The sequence below is a fragment of the Tachyglossus aculeatus genome, chromosome 11, assembly GCF_015852505.1.
Source record: "Tachyglossus aculeatus isolate mTacAcu1 chromosome 11, mTacAcu1.pri, whole genome shotgun sequence".
Lineage (NCBI taxonomy): Eukaryota > Metazoa > Chordata > Mammalia > Monotremata > Tachyglossidae > Tachyglossus > Tachyglossus aculeatus.
The window spans coordinates 19,029,363-19,052,914 of NC_052076.1; the positions used below are offsets into that span (position 1 = coordinate 19,029,363).

The window sequence follows — 23,552 nt, forward strand, 5'->3', positions numbered from 1 at the left end:
TTGTAAGCACTGTTCTAAGGGATGATATAATAATAATAATGACACTTATTAAGCGCTTACTATGTGCAAAGCACTATTCTAAGCACTGTGGAGGTTACAAGGAGATCAGGTTGTCCCACGGTCTTAATCCCCATTTTACAGATGAGGGAACTGAGGCCCAGAGAAGTGAAGTGCCTTGCCCAAAGTCACACAGCTGACAATTAGCAGAGCAGCGATTAGAACCCACGACCCCTGACTCCAAAGCCCGTGCTCTTTCCACTGAGCCACACTGCTTCTGCTCAGTGGAAAGAGCCCGGGCTTTGGAGTCAGAGGTCGTGGGTTCAAATCCCGGCTCCGCCGATTGTCAGCTGTGTGACTTTGGGCAAGTCACTTCACTTCTCTGTGCCTCAGGTACCTCATCTGTAAAATGGGGATTAAGACTGTGAGCCCCCCCCGGGACAACCTGATCACCTTGTAACTTCCCCAGCGCTTAGAACAGTGCTTTGCACATAGTAAGCGCTTAATAAATGCCATTATTATTATTATTATTATTATTATTATTATTATCATTCTATAATTAGCGAGGGGACCTGAGTCCGTTCCTTCTCTGGCCCGCATCGCCCTCGCTGTGGCTGCCCTCGACCGCGAGGAGGCGCCGTCGCCCCCGGCCGGGCCGAGCCAGGCCCCGCCCCCCGCGCCTCCAGGGATTGGTTTAGCAGGGAGGGGGCGTGGCCCCGCCCGCCGTGGTGACGTCAGACGCCCCTGTTGCTTCCTGATTTCAGTGGCCGGCGGCTGGCGCGTTCGGCCGGAGGCTCAGGGGTGGTCGCCGGCCTTCGGTGAGTGGCGACCCCCGCCACCGCGCTGGGAGGGGTCAATCCATCAATCAGTCGTATTTATTGAACGTTTACTTTGTGCAGAGCACTGGACTAAGCGCTTAGGAGCCCAACCCCGGTCGGTGCCGGGCAGAAGGGCTCCGGGAGGGGTCACCTTTTCAGCCGCCTCCCCCAGGCGTTGGGGGGGGGGGGGGAGGTATAATGATGGTATTTAAGGGCTTACTAGGTGCCAGGCCTTGTACTAATCAATCAATCAATCGTATTTATTGAGCGCTTACTGTGTGCAGAGCACTGTACTAAGCGCTTGGGAAGTACAAGTCGGCAAAACTTAGAGACAGTCATCATCATCATCAATCGTATTTATTGAGCGCTTACTGTGTGCGGAGCACTGTACTAAGCGCTTGGGAAGTACAAATTGGCAACATATAGAGACAGTCCCTACCCAACAGCGGGCTCACAGTCTAGAAGGGGGAGACAGAGAACAAAACCAAACATACTAACAAAATAAATAGAATAGACATGTACAAGTAAGATAAATAGAGTAATAAATATGTACAAACATATGTACAGGTGCCGTAGGGAAGGAGGTAAGATGGGGGGGATGGAGAGGGGGACGAGGGGGAGAGGAAGGAAGGGGCTCAGTCTGGAAAGGCCTCCTGGAAGAGGTGAGCTCTCAGTAGGGCCTTGAAGGGAGGAAGAGAGCTAGCTTGGCGGATGGGCAGAGGGAGGGCATTCCAGGCCCGGGGGATGACGTGGGCCGGGGGTACTAAGCGCTGGGCACTGTATTAAGAGGTGGTCAGTACCCTTTGCGGGAATCCCCGGGAAGCTGCCCCTTTCCAGCCCAGCTCCGGCTCCGCATCCCGACCCCAGCTGTTGGGCACAGAGGGAGGGGCAGCCCAGGCAGGGAGTCGGAAGGGGCCTCCCCGCTGGCTGCTGTTGGGCAGCCTCTCGGAGCCCCTCTGCTGCCCACCTTTCACCTCAACAGTACGTGGCACGAAGTAAGCGCTTAACAAACGCCATCATCATTATTATTGTTACCTCGATCAGGCTGCCCCAAAGGACGGGTCAGGGAAGCAGAGCGGGGGCCAGGTTCGGGCCGTGCCATGCCCCCAACTCACTGCCCTTCCCGGGCTCCTGGCGCCCTGAGAGAGGCAGGGAGGCCCACGTGCCTGCCGTTCCCGCCAGCCCTGCCAGTGGGTCATCTGCCTGGCACCTTTGACTCATCGTGTAATCTCATCCCCTCGCCCCGATCCTGCAGCTGGACACCATGACTCACCTGGAGGAGCCGGCTGGTGGGTTCCGGCGGCGAGACCTCCCGGGACACGGCCGCGGGCGGTGAGACCGGGTGAGAGAAGAGGTGCTTTCTGAAGAACGAACCCATCAACTGAGCGAGCGATTGAGTGAAGATTGGACGTGTCCTTTACCCTGGACTCCACGGAGCCCCCAAGCTCGACGGGTGACAATATCGGACCTGCTCTCTAAATCCTCTTGTAAGTTTTCTCCGATTGAATGTCTAATAATAATAATTGTGGTATTTGTTAAGTGCTTACTAGGTGCCAGGTACTGTATTAAGCACTGTGACAGAGAAGCAGCGTGGCTCAGTGGAAAGAGCACGGGCTTGGGAGTCAGCGATCATGGGTTCTAATCCCAGCTCCGCCACTTGTCAGCTGTGTGACTTTGGGCAAGTCACTTAACTTCTTTGTACCTCAGTTATCTCATCTGTAAAATGGGGACTAAGACTGTGAGCCCCCATGGGACAACCTGATCACCGTGTACCCCCCCATCGCTTAGAACAGTGCTTGGCACATAGTAAGAGCTTAACAAATGCCATTACTATTACAAACAAATCGAGTTGGACTCAGTCCCTGTCCTATGTGGGGCTCACAGTCTCAATCCCCATTTTCCAGATGAGGTAACTGAGGCCCAGAGAAGTAAAATGACTTGCCCAAGATCACACAGCAGACAAGTGGTGGAGCTGGGATTAGAACCCGTGAACTTGTGATTGTGAAAAAGGCCCTTGTTATCACCAAGTTACATTAATGACAACCTCATTCGCACCTACTCAGCTTTCCTGTACTGCCATAGACCCCCGGCCCACGTCCTCCCCCTGGCCTGGAATGCCCTCCCTTCCCACATCTGCCAAGGTAGCTCTCTTCCTCCCTTCAAGGCCCTACTGAGAGCTCATCTCCTCCAGGAGGCCTTCCCAGACTGAGCCCCTTCCTTCCTCTCCCCCTCGTCCCCCTCTCCATCCCCCGCATTTTACCTCCTTCCCTTCCCCACAGCACCTGTATATATGTTTGTACATATTTATTGCTCTATTTATTTTACTTGTACCTATCTATTCTATTTATTTTATTTTGTTAGTATGTTTGGTTTTGTTCTCTATCTCCCCCTTCTAGACTGTGAGCCCACTGTTGGGTAGGGACTGTCTCTATATGTTGCCAGCTTGTACTTCCCAAGCACTTAGTACAGTGCTCTGCACACAGTAAGCGCTCAATAAATACGATTGATTGATTGATTGTGACTCCCAGGCCGGAGCTCTATCCACTAAGCCATGCTGCTTCTCCTCCATGCTGATTGTGTTGGGATGGGGACGGGGTGGGAGGGGAACGGCATGGTTAGTGGGCAGAATGTGGGGCAAGAACCCACCCTTCTGGCTCTGTCCTGTCTCCGCCATTGATGTACAGGATGTCCCAGTTTGAGTGTCTCAACTTCTGTGCCTCAGTTTCCCATCGAAGCAGGTGAACAGGATCTTGCCCCCGTGCTCACAGGAGAACCACCCAAATTGGGATCTGCCTGGGGTTCTCTGGTCGAACCTGATTTGTCCACGACCCGCTGTGCTCCAACACTGTCCGAAGGGGATGAATGTTGGCCTTGCCCTCTGTTCCACAGTTTGGGCCCTGCTCAAACTCCTACAGCCAAGAGTGGGCCAGGCTGATCCCTTGGTGCTGCTCTTGGTGCCCCTCCCCTGAATAGCTGGCAGAGCCAGTGTTGCCCTGAAAGCGGGCTCTATCGCTTCTTGACTGGCAGGGCCCCAGGAAGCCTCCAACGCTTCAGGAGCCGTGGAGGGTAGAGGACGGGGGCTGCTGCTCTCCTATCCCCAGCACTCAGTACAGACCTCTGCCCTCAGTAGGCACTCAGTACATACTGTTGGTTGGCTGATGGGAGCCTCGTCTTCTCTTCACTCTTCATTCTCTACTGCTGGTTCATGCAGGAGAGGTCAGATGTTCCACTGTCACTTTTGCCTCATCCCCCCCCCACTTTGCTTTCTTTCCCTTCTGTCGAATCCCACCCCTGTCCATCTGTGCCACCCTCTGCAGCTCCTGATCTCCCAGTCTCACCCCTCAACTCCTTGCAGAGTCTGATACTTTTCTCACCTTCTGTGCTCACTCCCTTCTCCTACTCGAATCCTTGGGGAAATCATCTTCTGCAATTGATGACCCCTCTGACCATCCAGCCCACCCACTCCTCTCACTGGTCAGCTCTGCTGACCCGGCTCCCCGTACCTTGGCCATGCATCTGTCTGAACACCCACCAGCCCGAATCATCCCGTGGCCCTGTATCATCTCCCATCTTTCCAACTCCGGCCTCCCGCTCTCTGATCACGACCTTTTAACCTGTCTCGTCACCCACACCCCTTCTCCCATCATCCCCTGCTGTGACGTCTGTATTTTGGTTCCTCCTCACCTTTTCCAGGTTCCCACACCCCTACTGGACTTCCTCCCAACCCTCCCTTTCCTTGATGATGATAATAATTGTGGTATTTAAGTGCTTATGTACCAAGCACTAGCTTAGCTATGACAAGCAGTTCAGACACAGTTCCTGTTGTTGGTTCAACCGTCACAACATCACTAAAATCCGCCCTTTCCTCTCCATCCACACAGCTACCATGTTAATCCAAGCATTTATCCTGTCCCGTCTTGATTATTGCATCAGTTTCCTTGCTTACTTCCCCCCCTCTTGTCTCTCCCCACTCCAGGCCATACTTTGCTCTGCTGCCCGGATCATTTTTCTACAAAACCACTGACTCTGTTTCCCCACTGCTCAAGAACCTCCACGGGCAGCCCATCCACCTCCATATCAAGCATAAACTCCTTACCGTCAGCTTTAAAGCATTCAGTCACCTTTCCCACTCCCATCTTACCTCGCTGACTTCCTACTACAACCCAGCTCGTACACTTTGCTCCTCTGACGCCGATCTATTCATTCAGCCTCGATCTCACCTCTCTCGCTGCCGAACTCTCACCCACATCCTGTCTCTGGCCTGGAACTCCCTTCCCCTTCGTATGCAACAGATGATCACCCTCACCACCATTTTTTTTAAATGGTATTTAAGTGCTTACTTTGTGCCAGGTACTGTATTAAGTGCTGGGGTAGAAACAAGATAATCAGGTTGGACACAGTCCAAGTCCCAACTGGGCCTCACAGTTACCCCATCTGTAAAATGGGGATCAAAACTGAGGCACAGTGAAGTTATGTGACTTGCCCAAGGTCACATGGCAGACAAGTGGCAGAGTCAGAATTAGAACCTAGGTCCTCTGACGCCCAGGCTTGCTCTCTCCACTAGGCCTTGCCGCTTTACTTTCAAAAGCCTTATTAAAATTGCATTTCCTCCAAGCGGCCTTCCCTGACTAAACTCTTGTTTCCGGTACTCCCTCTCACTCTGCATTGCCTTGTGCTTGGATTTACACCCTTTATTCAACCCACCCTCAGCTCTGCAGCGTTTATGTACATACCCATAATTTATATTAATGTTTGTCTCCCCCTCTAGACTGTAAGGGAATGTGTCTACCAACTCTGCTGTATTATGCTCTCCCAGATGCTTAGTTCAGTGATCTGCACACAATAAGTGCTCAGTAAATATGATCTATTGATGGAGCGCACAGCCTCTAGGAGAGGGAGAACGGGGCCTTTACACCCATTTTGCAGAATGAGGAAGCAGTCACCGAGAAATTAAGTGACTTGCCCACAGTCACCCGGCAAGCAAGGTGCAAAGCCAGGATTAGAACCCAGGTTACCCGACTCCCAGGGCAGTGGTCTTCCCACTAAGCCATCCTGCTTCTCTTGATAGGAAAGTAGATTCCCACAACTCTACCCTCTCCATCAGTCTCAACTGCCCTACCCGCTTCTTCCTTTGTCACTCTCATACTTCCAACCCCCATCGGGCTTCCTCAGCTCTTGCACCCTGGCAGCTGGCAGAAATCCTGGCAGCTGGAAAGAGCACAGGCTTTGGAGTCAGAGGTCATGGGTTCAAATCCTGGCTCCACCAATTGTCAGCTGTGTGACTTTGGGCAAGTCACTTAACTTCTCTGAGCCTCAGTTACCTCATCTGTAAAATGGGGAGTAAGACTGTGAGCCCCCCATGGGACAACCTGATCACCTTGTATCCTCCCCAGTGCTTAGAACAGTACTTTGCACATAGTAAGCACTTAATAAATGCCATCATTAAATCCAGGCACCAGTCCAGCTTTTGCTACTACAGATTGAGTATGTCCTGCTCTCTTCTACTAGACAAGCATTTTTTTCCTCCCCCGGTGACTCGGTCAGTTAATTGTATTTATTGAGTGCTTACTGATTGCAGAGCACTCTACTAAATACTTGGGAGAGTACAATGTAACAGTATAATAGACCTATTCCCAGCCCACAATGAGACGCAGAAGGTGGTTGAAGAAAAGGAAAAGAGGGCTTAGGGAAGGCCTCTTGGAGATGTGTACCGTTCAGTCATTCATTCAATCATATTTATTGAGCGCTTACTGTGTAAAAGGACTGTACTGAGCACTTGGGAGAGTACAATATAACAACAAACAGGCATATTCCTGCCCACATCGAGCTCACAGTCTAGAGGGGAAGACAGACATTAATATAAATAAATTACGGATGTACACACATGTCCTGTGGGGACGGGAAAGAGGATGAATGAAGGAGCAAGTGTGAGCGGCGCGGAAGGGAGTGAGAGGAGAGGAGGGCTCAGTAAGGGAAGGCTTCATCATCATCATCATCAATCGTATTTATTGAGCACTTACTGTGTGCAGAGCACTGTACTAAGCGCTTGGAAAGTACAAGTTGGCAACATATAGAGACAGTCCCTACCCAACAGTGGGCTCACATTCTAAAAGGGGGAGATAGAGAACAAAACCAAACATACTAACAAAATAAAATAAATAGAATAGATGTGTACAAGTAAAATAAATAAATAAATAGAGTAACAAATATGTACAAACATATATACATATATACAGGTGCTGTGGGGAAGGGAAGGAGGTAAGATGGGGGGGATGGAGAGGGGGATGATGGGGAGAGGAAGGAAGGGGCTCAGTCTGGGAAGGCCTCCTGGAGTAGGTGAGCTCTCAGCAGGGTCTTGAAGGGAGGAAGAGAGCTAGCTTGGCGGATGGGCAGAGGGAGGGCATTCCAGGCCCGGGGGATGACGTGGGCCGGGGGTCGTTGGCGGGACAGGCGAGAACGAGGTACGGTGAGGAGATTAGCGGCAGAGGAGCGAAGGGTGCGGGGTGGACTGGAGAAGGAGAGAAGGGAGGTGAGGTAGGAGGGGGCGAGGTGATGGACAGCCTTGAAGCCTGGGGTGAGGAGTTTCTGCCTGATGCGCAGATTGATTGGTAGCCACTGGAGATTTTTGAGGAGGGGAGTAACATGCCCAGAGCGTTTCTGGTCAAAGACAATCCGGGCAGCAGCATGAAGTATGGATTGAAGTGGGGAGAGACACGAGGATGGGAGATCAGAGAGAAGGCTGATGCAGTAGTCCAGACCGGATAGGATGAGAGCTTGAATGAGAAGAGTAGCGGTGTGGATGGAGAAGGCTTTCTCAAGGTGGTGTGCCTTCAATAAGGCTTTGAAGTGAGGGAGAGCAATAATCTGACTGACATGAGGAGGGAGGGCATTCTAGGCCAGAAGTAGGATGTGGGCAAGAGGTCGGCAGCAAGATAGGTTAGCATTGACCTATCTTTTAGACTGTGAGCCCACTGTTGGGTAGGGACTGTCTCTATATGTTGCCAATTTGTACTTCCAAAGCGCTTAGTACAGTGCTCTGCACACAGCAAGCGCTCAATAAATACGATTGATGATTAGAGAAATGAAGTGTTTGAGCTGGGTTATAGTAGGAGAGTTGCGAGGTGAGGTAGAAGGGGACAAGGTGATTGAATGCTTCAAAGCCAATAGTGGGGAATTTGATGTGGAGGTGGATGAGCAAGCACCGGAGGTTCTTGAGGGGTAGGGAAACATAGACAGAATGATTTTGTAGAAAAATGATCTGGGCAGCAGACAGAGGGAAGTAAGGACTGAAGTGGGGAGAGACAGGGAGGTCAGCGAGGAGGCTGATGCAGTAGTCAAAGTGGGATAAGATATGGAGTTCCAGGCCAGGGGGAGAATGTGGGAAAGGGGTCGTTGGCTAGTTAGATGAGATGGGGGCAGAATGAGTAAGCTGGCGCTAGAGGAGCAGAGTGTGTGCACTGGGCTGGAGTAGGGGAGCAGCAAGGTGAGGTAGGAGAAGGCCAGCAGATTGAGTGTCTTAAAGCTGATGGTAAGGAGTTTCTGTTTGAGGCAGAAGTGGGTGGGCAACCACTGGAGGTTCTTGAGGAGTGGGGAGACTTGGACTCAACGGTTTTGTTAATAAATGATGAGAGGCATATTTGTGTCGGTGTGTATGTAGGCATAATTGATTTTACAGTCAATTATTTATTTGGATTTCCTTACTTGTCAATATTTTGTCAGACTCCAGTGCTAGAGAAAAAGCTCCCTGTGGGCAGAGGATACGCTTAGTACAGCACATTTTACCCAGTGGGCGGACAATAAATAGCAGTATCACTCCTGGAAGTGCCAGGGTCATTTCAGGGTTCATTTTCAGTTGGGATGAGGCCCTCGAAGAGCAGACTGGGGGTCCCGGCCATCAGCTGTAGGCTGTGATTGGCTGTCCGTCCAGAACCCAGCCCTGAACGTGTGGCCACCCTCAGAAAGGGAAGTCGGGGAGGGGGAAGGGAACGAACAATGTGCTCGTGCTTTCAGGAGCACCTGATGCCAGGGAAGGGCAGGGGCCAGCCCCAGGAGGGCCGGAAGGGCAGCAGGAGTCGCCCCTGCCCAGGAGGCCTGATTTCCCTCTGACGGGAGCTCACAAACTGAGGGAGGGAGAATGGGCACCTTCTCTCACTTTCAGATGAGGAAATTGAGGTCCAGAGAATTGAAGTGACTAGCCTAAGGGCAGCCAGCAGGCCAGTGGCCGAGGCGGGACAAGAACCCGTGTCTCTTCAATTCCAGTCTTGTGATCTTCCCCCTTGGCTCTGCTGCCTCAGGTTCCTCTTGGTGGCCGGGAAGGCGGTTCTGTGCTCATCAGTGCCTACCCAGACTGAGGCTGCCTAGCGGGGCTGGCACCCGAGCACGCAGGGCTCGCCAACCCCGACCCGTTTCCAGTAGCAGAGGGCTGTCGGTGGGATCCCTGCCTGCTGGGCCTGGTGCGGGCTCTTCCCTCGGGGAAAAAAGCTGGATTTCACTTCCTGTTTTAGAATGGGCTTTTGGGTGCAGCAGGAACAGCTCCTGGGGAAAGGGAGAGCGTGGGAAGGAGGGAGGGTGCCAGGGAAGTAGGGCCCCAGTCACATGCTGCCTGTCTCCCCAGGGGCTGCGGTTGCTGTGTGGGGAGCTTCGTGGGCCTCTGGAGATGCTCTCGGCACTAGACAACGGGCAGGACCCCCTGGCAGCCATCACGGTAAGCTGTGTGGGGACTGGGAGTGGAGAAGAGACGCCTTTGCTTTCTGTCCTCCCACGCCCTCTGATAGAGAAGCAGCGTGGCTCAGTGGAAAGAGCACGGGCTTTGGAGTCAGAGGTCAGGGGTTCGAATCCCGGCTCCGCCAAATGTCTGCTGTGTGACCTTGGGCAAGTCACTTAACTTCTCTGAGCCTCAGTTACCTCATCTGTAAAATGGGGATTGACTGTGAGCCCCACGTGGGACAACTTAATCACCTTGTATCCTCCCTAGCGCTTAGAACAGTGCTTTGCACATAGTAAGCGCTTAACAAATGCCATCATTATTATTATTATTATTGAGGAGACCAATTGTCAGCCTGTAGAGTCTATCTCATGGGGCTCTGTTTAGAGGGAGGTCCAGGGCTGGGTGTTGGGCAAACTCTGAATCCAGCACCGGTTTCTAAAGTTGGCATCTTTCCAGCCATTGCTTCCTGTGTGATTCTGGCCCTTTTCCCGATCTCCCCCTCTCCCCAGCTGTGGCAAAGGCCATCTACCTGCTTCTCAGCCCATCCATCCTCTCCTCCTGCCCACTGGTGCTCAGGCTCAAGCCTGCAGGGGCTGGGGGAATTGGCTCAGAGGGACGGCAGGAGAACGGGCAGCTCCCCTCTCCTCCCCTCCCTTCCTCTTCTCCCAGAGCCTATGGTTGAGGGCTCCTGAGGACCATGGCTTCCAGCCAGGCTGACCATTTCTGAGGTGGGTCTGGGAGACGGCGGCCCAGGTGGCCCAAATTAGTAATGCCGTACCAGCTGGGAGCCAGCCTGTTGCTGGACGGGGCTGGCTTTAAACCTCCACATGCTCAGCTCGGGCCCAGATCGGCCCCAACCTCCTCCCCGGGCTCCAGGTCGGGGGTGGCCGGCAGGGTCCAGGAGTGGCAGTGGCTTGAGGTGGGTGGGGGGTGGGGGAAGGGGATCTTGAGCGGTCAGTGGGACTGAGCCAGGTTCCCGGGGGGGGGTGCTGGCCAGACTCTGACCCACGGGAAGCCAGCAGCGTTGCTGGGAGAGGGTGGCCCTGAGGCACTGAGCTGGGCAGCGGGAGACTGGGGTCTCACTGAGAGTACCAGGGCATTCGTTCATTGGATGGGGGGCCGGACTGCGGGCTCTGTGCCCCCTCCACCCTGTGTCGCTCAGTTCCGTCCCCATTGCCAACATCTGCCATGCCTCGTGGGCCCTGGATCAGGGGGCAGAAAGGTTCTGATGGCCAGCAGTTTGTATGTCCCCGTCAGGTAATCAAACGAACTCTGGTCAACTCGGTGAAAGCGCTGCAGAGGCATTTTGTGGCCTCGGACACGGTGGTGACCAGTGAAGATGGTGATGCCAACACCCTGTGCTCGGCCCTGGAAGCCGTGTTTATTCACGGGCTGAAAGCCAAGCACATCAAGGCCGAGACTGGCGGGAAGAAGGCCGGCGGCCGGGGCCCCCTGCCATGCCCGGTGTTCTGGCCGCTGCTGAAAGCCGTCACCCACAGGTAAGGCCCTGTCTGAGGGGGGTGGGTGGGCGGGCAGGCAGAGTGCCCCCACCCTCAGACATGAACAGGGCCCGGACCTAATCGGTGGGAAGACTCTGAGGCAGCATGGTCCTCCTCCTCCTGCCATGGTCACTCCCTCTGTCCTCCCACAGGAACACGGTGGCGGACGTGGAGGGCCTGCCGTTCATCACCAGTGATGTGGGACGCTGTCGGGCCTGGGTGCGCCTGGCCCTGAACGATGGGCTGGTGGGCTGCCACCTGCAGCTGCTGCTGCGCGAGCGGGCCTTGCTGGCCGAGCACTACCTGCGGACCGCCCTGCTGCTCGACCCCGAGGAGGCGGAATTCCTCCTCAGTTTCCTGCAGGGGCTCACTTCCCTGACGTTTGACCTGTCCTACAAGTCTGCTGTCCTGAACGAGTGGACGCTGACGCCCCTGGCCCTGTCGGGACTCTGCCAATTCTCGGAGCCTGATCCGGGGAGCGGGGCCGGGCACGGGCCGGAGTCCTCTGACTCGGGCTCAGTGTCCTCGGGCTCGGACGATGTCGAAGTGCAGCGCTGCGGGCTGCCCGGCGGCAGAGCCCGGTCCAAGCAGAAGCTCACGGCGTCCTCGCTCAGCCTGGACACCACCGGCTCCTCCCAGCTGTCCTGCAGCCCCAACTTGGCCAGCGGCCTCTCCCAGGACCGGACCACCAGATCCACAGACCGTTCTGACGAAGCCATGGCCTGCGACTGGGACACCGGCCCCGTGCCTGACCACGATTCGGACCGCTCCCTGCAGGAGTGAGTGTGTGCGCCAGGGGTGTGGGAGTGGAATGAGAGTGGGTGGGTGGGCATCTGTGGGGGCTGGGCTGAAGAGCTGGGATCTGGACGGCGGGCATAGATGCATAGGATTCTTAGGGGCCGATTTGGGGTCGGGGGTGGTTTCAGCCTCCTCAGGAGCATTGGGCTGGTTGCAGAGGAACAGGGGCCTGGCAATCAACCAAAGCAGAAGTCTGGTGTGTCCCTGGGGCTGCAGTCAGCGGAGTTGCCTTCGCAGGCTTGCGCCGCCCCTCCGCCCCGTCGTTCGCCTTCAGTTCCTCCCCAGTGGGGCTAGTGATGTGCTGTCTCGGGATGTTGTCCACCACCCCAGTGACAGGAATTTTCCAGCTGCAGCTGAGCAGCAGATGCCAGAGCCAAGAGAGTGCTCCCCCAGGGTCGGGGTGACCAAGAGCGAGGGACCATGGAGTGGTTGGCCAGTCGTTGCACTGAACTGGCTGGGTCGCTGGGCTGGGGCTCCCCTTCTCCAAGGCCCCCCACTGGGAGTCAGTAGGCAGTGTGGGGAGTGGATTGAGGGCCAGACCCTGGAGGAGACTCACTCATGTTCCCAAGTGGGTTTGCATTGGCCTCCCCGCTGCAGTTGGGGAGGCCTCTGCGCTGAATCCACCCAGTGAGGAATGGGCCCAGCCAGAGCTGGAGGTCACCGAGGACTTTGACAGCAAGGGAGGTCGGAATGGGAATAGAACCCGGCTTCCCTCATAAGCAGGAGGGTGGGAGTCTTCACCGGGCCTCTCTGCCCCCAGCCAGCTACCAACCGGCCACCTGCCTCACAGACTTTGTCTTGCTTGGATTTGAAGGGTCCTGACAGAATTCAGCAAAGCCCAGGTGAATGGCACGTCGGCCCATGGGCCCAGCCCCCTGGTAGGGACTCCGCCGTTGCCCCAGGAGCCCCTGTTTCCCTGCACCCCTGGCACTACCGCACACCTACGCTTCGATGGCCCCGCGGACCACACTGCTGACGCCACGGAAGGGAACCGGACTCCACCCCTCGTGGTCCCTGTGGAAGAGGAAGGAGTGGCCAGCCAGGAAGAGGACGAGGACAGCCGAGGAGCTGAGAGCACCCCACCCCCAGCGGCTTGTCCGGTAGGTGTTCCCAGTGTCAGTGCCGTGTCCGGCAGTACTGACCAGGCTTTTAGGACTGCAGAGGCACAGAACCGGAATGGCTGCCGCCCATGCCGTCTCCTTCTCCTTCCCCTCCGCCCCCGCACCTCCTTCCTTTTCCCTCTCCTCCTTCAGCGTGGCTCAGTGGAGAGAGCCCGGGCTTTGGAGTCAGAGGTCATGGGTTCAAATTCCGGCTCCACCAATTGTCAGCTGGGTGACTTCACTTCTCTGGGCCTCAGTTCCCTCACCTGTAAAATGGAGATGAAGACTGTGAGCCCCCGGTGGGACAACCTGGTCACCTTGTAACCTCCCCAGCGCTTAGAACAGTGCTTTGCACGTAGTAAGTGCCTAATAAATACCATCATTATTATTATTATTACTACTGCAGAGGCAGGGGTAGGGGCCTGGGTAGAGTCTCTGCTGTGGGTTTCAGAGTTTGCCGCTCCCAGAAGGCAGTGCTGTACACAGGGCTGTCGCTCGGCTCCCCACCCCCCCACTTCTATCCCATCGAGCCCTGGGGCCATGGGGAGCTCAGCGGGGCAGGTCTGCAGGGCTGAGCTTCAGGCCTTCTCACTCCGCAATCCCCCTGTCCCCAGTGGTATTTTCTCAATGCTCAGCACTGTTCTGAGTGCTGGACGTAGACTGGGTTCCCTGCTCTCTAGTAGCTCCTGCTCTAGTGAGGTGGCAGTCACAAACCGAATTTCCAAGTCACAGGAATTTCCAAGCCGTTGTGATGGGATGAAGGGGTGCAGGGAGCACACATTCCTGCTGGCTCTCCGTGGCTCAGGGAGAGTCAGGCTGCTGGGTGTGCCCAGTCCAAACGAGGCTGCAGGATGCAGGCAGGTGAGTTGAGGAAGGCAGGGCAGTGTGGCTAAGGTCTGAGAGAGAGATGCAGGTCCAGCCTCCCAGCCCTGTACAGGCCACAGACCTGGCTTGTGCCCCCAGGCTCCTCCCCCTGCCTCTGCCAACTCCTCGGGCAGCTTCTCTCTGCAAACTGACTCCATTACCCTTTTCACCTCTCTGCCCCTTCCTGAAGGGGGCTAGACTATGAATGGGGATTTTAGGGGGATAGAATGGGGCAGGCTTTGCAGGGCTCACAGGCCAGAAGGCCTTTGCTCTGGGGCTTTTCGGCCCTGATTATCAGAAACCTGGGGTGAACAAGGCCAGAGTCGGGCCCAAAAAGGCGTGGGTCATCACCCCCCCAGTGCCATGTCCAGTTGGATCAATTCTGGTCTTTTGATCCAGGCCACAGTTGTAACCTTCTTTGCAGGAAGGAGAATCCAAACTGAGTCCCTTCCCTGGGAACCCCGGGTCAGGACTGGAGCAGAGCAAGGGGCTGGGATTGTTAAGGCCAAGTGAGAGTGTTGGTTTTGGATGAAGGTTCTTAAGTGCTTAGTACAGTGCTCTGCACACAGTAAGTGCTCAATAAATACAATTAAATATGACTGAATGAATGAAAGTGAAGAGGCCCAGGAGAGGGGTTCTAGGCTCCCTGTATGGCCTTGAGAGTCCTAGGGGCTAGGAACAGGTTGTCCAGCTCAGGATTCCCTTGCTCTTGGCCACAGTAGCCAGCATTAGCCGGAACTCTGGGCGTCTGCAAATGGAAAGACCTGCCCTGCTGTATCAGGATTTCCCCCTTTGGAAATGATTAGCTCAAATTTCCCATTTCTTGCATATCTCCAGGATGTAGACCCAGGTTTCTGTCTCATCCACCTCCTCTGGCCTCCCGGTGGCCACTGTGGGCCCCACTGGACCAGAGGGAACGGTCTTTGTGGCCTCTGCCTTGAGCCCAATGGGGGCTCTTTGCGCTGTCACAGGGAGGGGTGGGATGGAGGGGTGGCCGCTGCCTGGCCGTGCCGTGGCTCCGGGCAGTGCCTGGTCCGACCTACCTGGCTGGCTCCCCGTGTCGGTAGGATGGCTGGGGTGGGGCCCTGTCCACTTGCCCACCTGCCTTCTATCAGTCTATCTGTACACGCCACAGAGTGGAACGGTGGTTCCCTGGGGTCACTGCCACCCTGGAGCTCAGAGCCGTGGGCCGTCTGCACGGTGAACTCGGGCGGCCAGTCTGCCAGCCTCCCCCGCCCCCACACGCTCATGCTGACGCACACCCGGTCAGCCCAGTCAGGTGACTGTCACAGACCGTTGAGCCTCAAGGCCTGGAAGACTACATTCTCATCCAGCACCCCCACTCACCCAGCCAGGCCTCCGTCTCACATGGGGGCACCAGGATGCCCAGAGATAATCCGGTGCCAGTCATCCTCTTTGAATAATAATGATGGCATTTATTAAGCGCTTACTATGTGCAAAGCACTGTTCTAAGCACTGGGGAGGTTACAAGGTGATCAGGTTGTCCCACGGGGGGCTCACAGTCTTCATCCCCATCTTACAGATGAGAGAACTGAGGCACAGAGAAGTGAAGTGACTTGCCCAAAGTCACACAGCTGACAACTGGTGGAGCCGGGATTCGAACCCATGATGCCTGACTCCAAAGCCCGTGCTCTTTCCACTGAGCCATGCTTTCCCCAACCCCCATCCTCATGGCTAAGGACAGACCTACTAGCTTGTGACTCTCCTCTCTCCATCTCTGACCCTCCAGTGATACAGCTTTGACTGTCCAAAACCCTTGACTGCCCCATCACCATGCTGGTTCAGGCCCTTGTCATTTTCCCCTCTTGACTACTGCATCAGCCTCTTTGATAATATCCCTGTCTCACATCTCCAGCCCATACTTCACTAGCCTGTCCAAATCATTTTCCTAAAACTGCCCCACACATCTCCCTACTCTTCAAAACCCTCCTGTGGTTGTACATTCTCCTAATGCAACAGAAACTCCTGGCCATCAGCTCTCCCTCCTAGGTATCCACTGTCTTCGCTTACTATATCCCACCCCTCTTCTCCCCTCTCAAGCTAGCCTACTCATTGTATCTTGTGCTGTAGTCTCTCCCACTGTTGACTGCTTGCTCACGCCCTCCTCCCTGCCTGGCCCCTCCCTCTCCCTTCATATCTGACACACCCACTCCTCTCCCTATTTTCAAGGTCCTTTTGGAATCACATCCCTTCCAGGAGGCCTTTTCTGATTTATTTCTAATCTCCCCAATTTATGTCCCTTACAACAGCCACTGTAGGACAGGGATCATGTCTACTAATTCTGTTGTCCTCTCCCATGCTCTCAGTTCTGTGCTCTGCACACAGTAGCTGCTCAGTAAATACTATTGATTAATCAATCCCTGACTCTCCTTCTAGTGATGACCCAGCAAGGACCATCCTACCCCCCTGACTTTCCCCTCTCTATCACAGACTCTCTCCAGTGACCAGCAAAGACCATCTAACTCCTCTGACTCTGTATCCCTGACTCTCCCCTAGTGACCCAGGATTGTCCATCCAGCTCCCCTTAACTCTCCCCACGCCCTCCCTGACTCTCCTTCCTCTGACCCAGCCTGGAAGCTCATCCATGGATTTATCTTCAGACCCTTCTGAGTCCTGCTGATGTTTCCAGCTTTTCAGCTTCCTGTGGAAACAGAATCCCTGGGCTCATCCCCACCCCTCCCTGCCCAGGTGAAAAAGGGTGTACTGCTGTTTCTTCCCAGCCTGACAAACTCCAAGACCCAAGAGTGCCCGTCGGAGTTGGTGCTGTGGGGGACAGTCAGGGCTGGTCCTCACAGTCTGTGGGGTGCTGTGTTGTGCACCTGTTCTGGTCACAGCCTTTCTGGTCAGCCTTTCTCCGGAGGCTGCCAACACCAGCATTTTCAGAGCCTACGGGCCCTCCTGTCCAGGCCTCCATCCTCCCAAACCTGGCTCTGGCCGTGGGGGGCTGTGGGATTTGATTGTCCTCAGAGTCGGGTGGTGGACTGGCCTCTCCTCCACTGCCTCAGCTTCTTCCCCAGTTTTCCTCTCTGCCGTTTCCATGCTGGGCTGCTGTGAGTCACGATGTCTGCCCTTGTTCCAACAGAAGAGCAGGAGCTGGATCTCAGAGGAGGACTTCTACCGTCCAACCCCAGCGCGTGGCCCAGACCCCGGCTCGGACTTCCACACGCTCTTCCCAGCGGCAGCGGCAAAGGTGGTTGAGTCAGCCCCGGTCCAACCTGCCCCCGGGAACCTCTCAAAGAGCAGCCACCCAGGAGCCGGCAAGCGAGCTGACCCGTCACCCCTCGATGTGAGAGCCCTGCGGGAGAGGGGGAATTTCCGTGTGATTCACCGAAGGCAAATAGGTACGTCTGGGTGGTCTGGGGCCACCTCAGTGGGAGGGCTGGGGCCGTCGGACAGGTCTTCCGGTTCCCCAGCAGCTTTCGGGGCAGTCTGCTGAGGGTCGGCGGGGGGGACCCAACCTAGCGGGGGTAGGCAGCTGCCCGGCTGAGCGTGAGTCTTAGGGGAGTAAGAGACCTCAAGCTGGCAGGCCCCAAGTTGCATCCGGAAGTCTGGCATCTTGTTGCCTCATGGTTCTCCTGGGGTTGAGCTCGGCCAAGCAGCCCCAGACCATGGAGGTCAGGGGATTTGGTAGGGGTGCCTCGGCAAATGGGATCCAGCCCCCTCCCCTTGTCCACGTTTTCGTGCGTGTTCTGTCTCTCTCTGTCTCTCTCACTCCCTCTCCTCCCCCCCCCCCATCAGAGTGGTCTCCTTGGTTCGCGGACTTTCCCTTCTAGATCCTCAATCTGGCTGGCCTCTGCCTTCCTGCTTCCTGGTCTGGCCCCAGGCTTGCCAACAGCAGTGGCTGCTGTGTTGACGGGGTGGGACCCAGGTAGGGAGATGCCCACTGGACAGCCGGCCTCCCAGTCAGTGCTCCCCAAGCAATCAATCGTATTTATTGAGTCCTTGCTGTAAGCAAAGCACTGCTTGGGAGAGTGCAATATCTCAGAGTTGGTAGATAGGGTCTCTGCCCGCAACGAGCTAACAGTCTGGATGGGGAGAGAGACATTAATATAAGTAAATCAAATTATGGATACGAACATAAGTGCTGTGGGGCTTGGGGAAGTGTGTGAATAAAGGGTGCAATTCCAAGTGCAGGGGTGACGCAGAAGGAACTGGAAATAGAGGAAATGAGGGCTTAGTCTGGGAAGGCCTCTGGGAAGAGATGTGTTTTTAATGTGGCTTTGAAGGAGGAGAATCTGTCGCTATCCGGCAGATTAGGGTTGGAGTTCCAAGCCGGAGGCAGGATGTGGCTGAGAGGTCAGCAGTGAAATAGGTGAGATTGAGGTTTATGGTGAGTAGGTTGGCGGTAGAGGAAAGAAGTGTGCTGGCTGGGTTGTAGTAGATAATTGGGGAGGTAAGGTAAGAGGGGGCAAGGTGATTTGGTGCTTTGAAGCTAAAGGGTAAAGAGTTTGATGCAGAGGTGGATGGGCAACTATTGGAGGTTTTTGAGAAGTGGGGAAGCATTTCTGAATGTTTTCGTAGAAATAACGACCCGGGCAGCAGACTGAAGTATGCATTGGAGTGGGGAGAGATAGGAGGCAGGGAGGTCAGCGAGGAGGCAGATGCAGTACTCAAGGCCTGGATTAATGTGGTAGCATTTTGGAGAAGAATGGGCGGATTTTAACAATGTTGTGAAGGCTGAACCAACAGGATGTGGTGACACAGCTCCCCCGCCGTGTCAAGTGCCTCGTGGTTCCCCCGCAGGCTCCTTGAGGGGCAGGCAGCCAGGAGTAGGATGTCTCCTCACCTATTCTGCCCCCATTTCCCAAATGGAGAAAAATGAAGTTTAGGGGAGCAGGAGGAAAGGGTGTCAGGTTGGTGGGAGAGGATGGGGCAGAGTGTGTCAGCTGTGGGATTGAGGGACGGAGGAAGCCGGGGCACCGGTCCCAGTGGGACAGGACAGGTCACTAGGGGCTGAGCCACCGAGCCAAGGGCTGGAGGTGGGAAGCCGGGGTTCAGGGCTTGGGACAAGATTGGAGAAGCAGCGTGGCTCAGTGGAAAGAACCCGGGCTTTGGAGTCAGAGGTCATGAGTTCAAATCCTGGCTCCGCCAATTGTCAGCCATGTGACTTTGGGCAAGTCACTTAACTTCTCTGGGCCTCAGTTCCCTCATCTGTAAAATGGGGATTAAGACTGTGAGCCCCCTGTGGGACAACCTGATCACCTTGTAACCTCCCCAGCGCTTAGAAAAGTGCTTTGCACATAGTAAGCACTTAATAAATGCCATTAAAAAAAAAAAAAGATTGCCAACTAGGACTAGATCAGTTCTCTTGGGTCCACATTTGGGGTTCAATCACCCTCCTCTGCCCCGGGCCCTTGTCTGGGGGACATTCACTTCTCCCCTCCTTGCCCAAGCTGAGGCTTGTGTTCCCACAGCAGTGAATTCCCAAAAGCTGGTTCCCCAGTATCGGTTCCCTCCCATCTCTCCCCGGCCCCACTGCCCTCACCGGGCCTGAGGTGAGCTGGCTCTCTGTCTGTGTCTGCAGGCCTCTCAAACCCATTCCGTGGGCTCCTGAAACTGGGAACGCTGGAGCGCAGGGGCCCCATGGGGCTGTGGAAGGAGCTGCACTGCGAGCTGTCTCCCACCGAGCTGCGCTTCTTCGCCAGCCACGAGGACCGAACCTGCGTGGACAGCTGCTCCCTCCTGCGCTGCGAGTCCCTGGGGCGCGTGCACCGCGACGGCCGCTTTGAGCTGGTCTTCGCTGGGAAGAAGCTGGCCCTGCGTGCTCCGTCCCGCGGGGAGGCCGAGGACTGGCTGGACCGGCTGCGGGAGGTCCTGCCCCAGAGCCGGACGCCGTCCGAGGACGAGTGGGAGACCCTGGAGGACCCGGACCCGCGGGTCTCCCCGCGTGCGGACTCGGCATCGGACTGGACGTCCCCACTGGCCCCGGAGCCGGACGCCCTCAAGGAAGCGATCGTGCGTGTGGCCGAGGGGGAGGCGTGGACCCCGCAGCTCCTGTCCCTGTCACCCGAGATGCTGCGGTGCTTCCGGCTGTGCGGGGGCGGCCCCGGCAGCGGCCCCGCCGTCAAGGAGCTGAGCTGCAGCCACAGTGTGGGTGCGCTGCGGGACGTGCTGCCCGACCCCGGCCTCGGAGGCCCTGCCTGCTTCAGGATCGTCACGCCCACGGCCACGCTCAAGGTGCGGGCCCAGAGCGCGCGCGAGGCCGCCCATTGGAGGCAGCTGCTGCGCCACGCCCTGGCCTGCGCCCTGGATGCCGCGGGGGCCGCAGAGGCGGCGGAGGGGCTCGGGCCGGACGGGCCGGAGACGGGGCAGTGGGCGGCCCGCAAGGGCGGCTTCCTGCCACAGGACCTGCTGGTCCTGCCCGTGGAGAAGGGCCTGGATGCCCAAAACTTCATCTGTGCAGGCAAGAGTGGTGGGGGGGCCCTGTCGTCTCCTACCCTCCCCCACCCCCACTCCTCCATCCTTTCCTGCCTTCATCATCATCATCGGCAGTCGTATTTATGGAGCATTGACTGTGTGCAGAGCAGTGTACTGAGATATCTTGGGACAGTACAACACAACATAGTCGGTAGACACGTTCCTTGTCCATAATAAGCTTACAGTTTAGACACCTTCCCCATCCTCTGTCTTCCCCTTTCTCAGCGTGGGACTTTGCCCCAAATCTGTGCAGCCAAAGGCTCAGTCAGTCGTATTTATTGAGTGCTGACTGTGTGCAGAGCACTGTACTAAGCACTCAGGAGAGTACAGCGTAACAGTAAATACACATTCAATGCCCACAACGAGCTTACAGTCTAGAGGCGAAGACAGATATTAATATAATGTAATAAGGTACAGATATGTACATAAGTGCTGTGGGGCTGGGACTGGGGATGAATAAAGGAAGCATGACAGGACGACACGGAAGGGAGTGGGAGAGGTGAGATTGGCAGCTGATGCTTAGTACCTGCCCTCTCCTCTTCCTCTTCTGCCTCCACTTCCTCCTCCCTGTCCTCTCACAGGCTGTGCCCAGCCCATCGGCTTCTCGTTTGTGAGACCCAAGCTCTGCGCCTTCTCCGGCCTCTATTACTGTGACGCATGCCACCGGGATGATGACTCCGTGATCCCCGCCCGCGTCATCCACAACTGGGATCTCAGCCGGCGTGCCGTGAGTCCCGCACCCTGCCTCGGGGGAGCCCAGGGGATGCCCTGCCCCCATCCTGTGGTAGGGGCTGGGGGAGGGCCCCGGGGATGAAGCCTCCATCAATGATTTGGACAGTGGGGGTGACAGACAACTCCAGGGGGATGGGACCACACCCCAGACTGGAACAGTGGCAGGGACAGGGAGGTTGGTGGGGGTGGTCAGGTCTCCACGGCTTCTGAGGTCCGTGCCCCAGGGTCCTGACCCATGCCCTTTCCGTGCCTCCCCGGGTTTGCAGGTGTGTCGCCAGGCTCTGAGATTCCTGGAACAGGTCCGCGACCAGCCACTCATCAACCTGCAGCAGGTGAACGCCAGCCTGTACGAGCACGTGGAGCGCATGGGTGGCATCTGGAGGAGCCGAGAGCAACTGAAACTCCTCGGGGAATACCTGACCCTCTGCCGCAGCGGGGCCGGCAAAGAACTCAGCCAGCGGTCAGTGCTGGCCAGAGCCGGGGGGGTGTGGTCAGCCCTGGGGGAAGGTGGAGAGGGAACGGTCAGGTCTGGCCAGAGTCGGAGGTGGATGGAGTGGTCAGTTCTGGGCAGGGCTGAATGGAGAGAGGGAGTGGTCAGGGCTGGCCAGAGTTTGGAAGGGGACAGAGTAGGTAGCCCTGGGGCCAAGGAGGGAGCAGCTAGTCCTTGCCAGAGTACTGGTGGGAAAGGGGAGGAGGAGGAGGCAGAGCCGCTGTGCAGGAGGAGAGAGGAGGGACAAGCAAGAAGCCAGGCTGTACATGGAGGATGGAACAGTTCCTCTGTGCCAGGTTGGCCAGGGTGGGAGGCTAGGAGCCTAGGGTTTCACCACCCAGGAGGGGCATCCCAGCTGTAGGGCTGGCTCCTTGCCCAGTGTGGGGGAAGGGTCTGGGCCCGCAACTGCCTCTCCTACCCCCCTCCACCATCCGCCGCTCTTGTGTCATTGGCAGGGTCGGACACAGACAGTACCTGCTGGAGTCTCCCCACAGGTACAGCGTCGCTGACCTGCGCCAGGTGAGCAGACACCCCACCCTGGGGAGTGATGGCTGGAAAATTGCAGCTGTGAGGGCCGGGAGGAGGGAGGTGCCCCAGAGATGAAGCTGGGTCAGGGACACAGGGACAGGCCCGGTGGGCCTAGGGGCCCTGGATCGGGGGTGGGATGTTCAGGTGAGCTGCCCCCCGGGAGCTCCAGCCATTGACGGAGCAGCTCCTGGCTTAGTCCTGGGAAGACAGCGCGTTGCAGCGGAGACAGTGTAATGTCATGTACCCTGCCCACCCCGGGGCTTGTGCCTGCAGATCGCAGATGGGGTGTTCGAAGGCTTCCTCCAGGCCGGGATCCAGTTCGCCTCCCATCACGTGTACCACTGCGACCTCTGCACCCAGCGGGGCTTCATCTGCCAGATCTGCAACCGCGATGACATCATCTTCCCCTTTGAGCTGGACACCACCACCAGGTGGGCTGGCAGGGCTGGACTGGCAATGGTGAACAAGGCTTGAGGGCGGATTGGTTGAGGCAGCTTTCCTCAGACGGTTGGGTTCCAGAGCCCAGAGGATCCGGGTCTGGAACAGCTCCCCGCCAGGGGACCTGCTGGCCAGGGCCTGGGTCTCAGAGTGTTTTCTGGCTTCCCTCAGGTGCCAGGAATGCCGAACTGTGTTTCATCGCAGCTGCCAGGCTGGGGCACCGGACTGTCCCCGCTGTGCCCGCAGGAGGAAGTACCAGGAGCAGAGTCTCCATGCCTAGCTCTGCTCCTGACTGGTCCCTGGCCAACTGGCCTGAGGCCCAGAGTCCAACCCATCCCTGCCATGTTCCTAGTGGGCAGGCTGGGGTCCTGAGCAGACAGGCTGGGGACCCGAGGACTCCCTGTCCTGCGGACTAGCAACCGGGCAAACATGATGCTGTCCCAGCTGGATCCCTCTCCGCCTCCATCAATTCTCTCACCTGGAGCAGAGGGCACCGAGGGTGGCTGACTTGACATGGGCCCCGTGGTGGCCCTGGGTTAGAGCTGATTAAAGTTTTTTAGGATTTTCCATTGTGGAATGAGTATTTGTATCCTTTGGTCTGGCCCAGGGCTGGAGGCTGGCTCTCAGGCCCCGGACGCCCGGAGCTTATTCTGTGCCCTCGGCCCCTGGAAATGCTGCCCGGCCCCTTCCTTTCTAACCCCTGCTCTCAGCCCCCATGGTGGGTGCCTTTCCTGCCTCCTGTGAACCACAGCCCCGATCTCCCAGGTTCGGAAGGCGAGAGCTCCCTGGCCACCGGCTCCAGACCCTGCCAGCCCACAAGTAGGGAGCTGGGGAGAAAGAGGGTGAGGGCCCGCTGGTTCCTCCTGCTGTGGACGCTGCTTTCCCTGACTGCCCCAGCCAGCTCTGGAGCAGAGGGCCGGCAAGCCCCAGCGGCACGGGCCTGAGCTGATGAGTGCCAGATTCTGCTGGCCAGCTCAGCCTTAACAAGGCCCTAGAAGACCGGGCATCTTGTTCAATCCAATCTGTTCCTACCAGGCTCCCAGCCTGCAAGCTGTCAATCAGTGCTACTTACCAAGCACCTCCCGAGCTGAGCGCCAACCTAGGCTCTTAGGAAAGTACAATCAAAGCTCAGCGTGCTTTCCC

The 23,552-nt window shown here is 56.6% G+C and overlaps 1 protein-coding gene across 1 annotated transcript; it reads left to right on the forward strand.

Moving 5' to 3' along the window:
- The first annotated feature begins 776 nt into the window (after nucleotides 1-776).
- Nucleotides 777-22,976, forward strand: PLEKHM1 (pleckstrin homology and RUN domain containing M1). Its single transcript, XM_038754266.1, has 14 exons — nucleotides 777-815; nucleotides 2,071-2,302; nucleotides 9,430-9,519; nucleotides 10,780-11,021; nucleotides 11,174-11,800; nucleotides 11,948-12,103; nucleotides 12,634-12,919; nucleotides 16,887-17,145; nucleotides 19,329-20,207; nucleotides 20,803-20,948; nucleotides 21,220-21,413; nucleotides 21,899-21,962; nucleotides 22,245-22,402; nucleotides 22,581-22,976. Exons 3-14 carry the CDS (start codon nucleotides 9,472-9,474, stop codon nucleotides 22,687-22,689), a joined length of 3,168 nt encoding a protein of 1,055 aa, XP_038610194.1. The 5' UTR covers nucleotides 777-815; nucleotides 2,071-2,302; nucleotides 9,430-9,471; the 3' UTR covers nucleotides 22,690-22,976.
- The last annotated feature ends 576 nt before the right edge of the window (nucleotides 22,977-23,552 follow it).

What these genes read in the sequence shown, in the direction of transcription:
- PLEKHM1 (XM_038754266.1), top strand. Translation starts at nt 9,472, where the DNA reads ATGCTCTCGGCACTAGACAACGGGCAGGACCCCCTGGCAGCCATCACG. An exon ending in TCGCCTTCAGTTCCTCCCCA is followed by an intron (nt 12,104 to 12,633) that starts GTGGGGCTAGTG and finishes TTGGATTTGAAG; the next exon opens with GGTCCTGACAGAATTCAGCA. An exon ending in GATTCACCGAAGGCAAATAG is followed by an intron (nt 17,146 to 19,328) that starts GTACGTCTGGGT and finishes CTGTGTCTGCAG; the next exon opens with GCCTCTCAAACCCATTCCGT.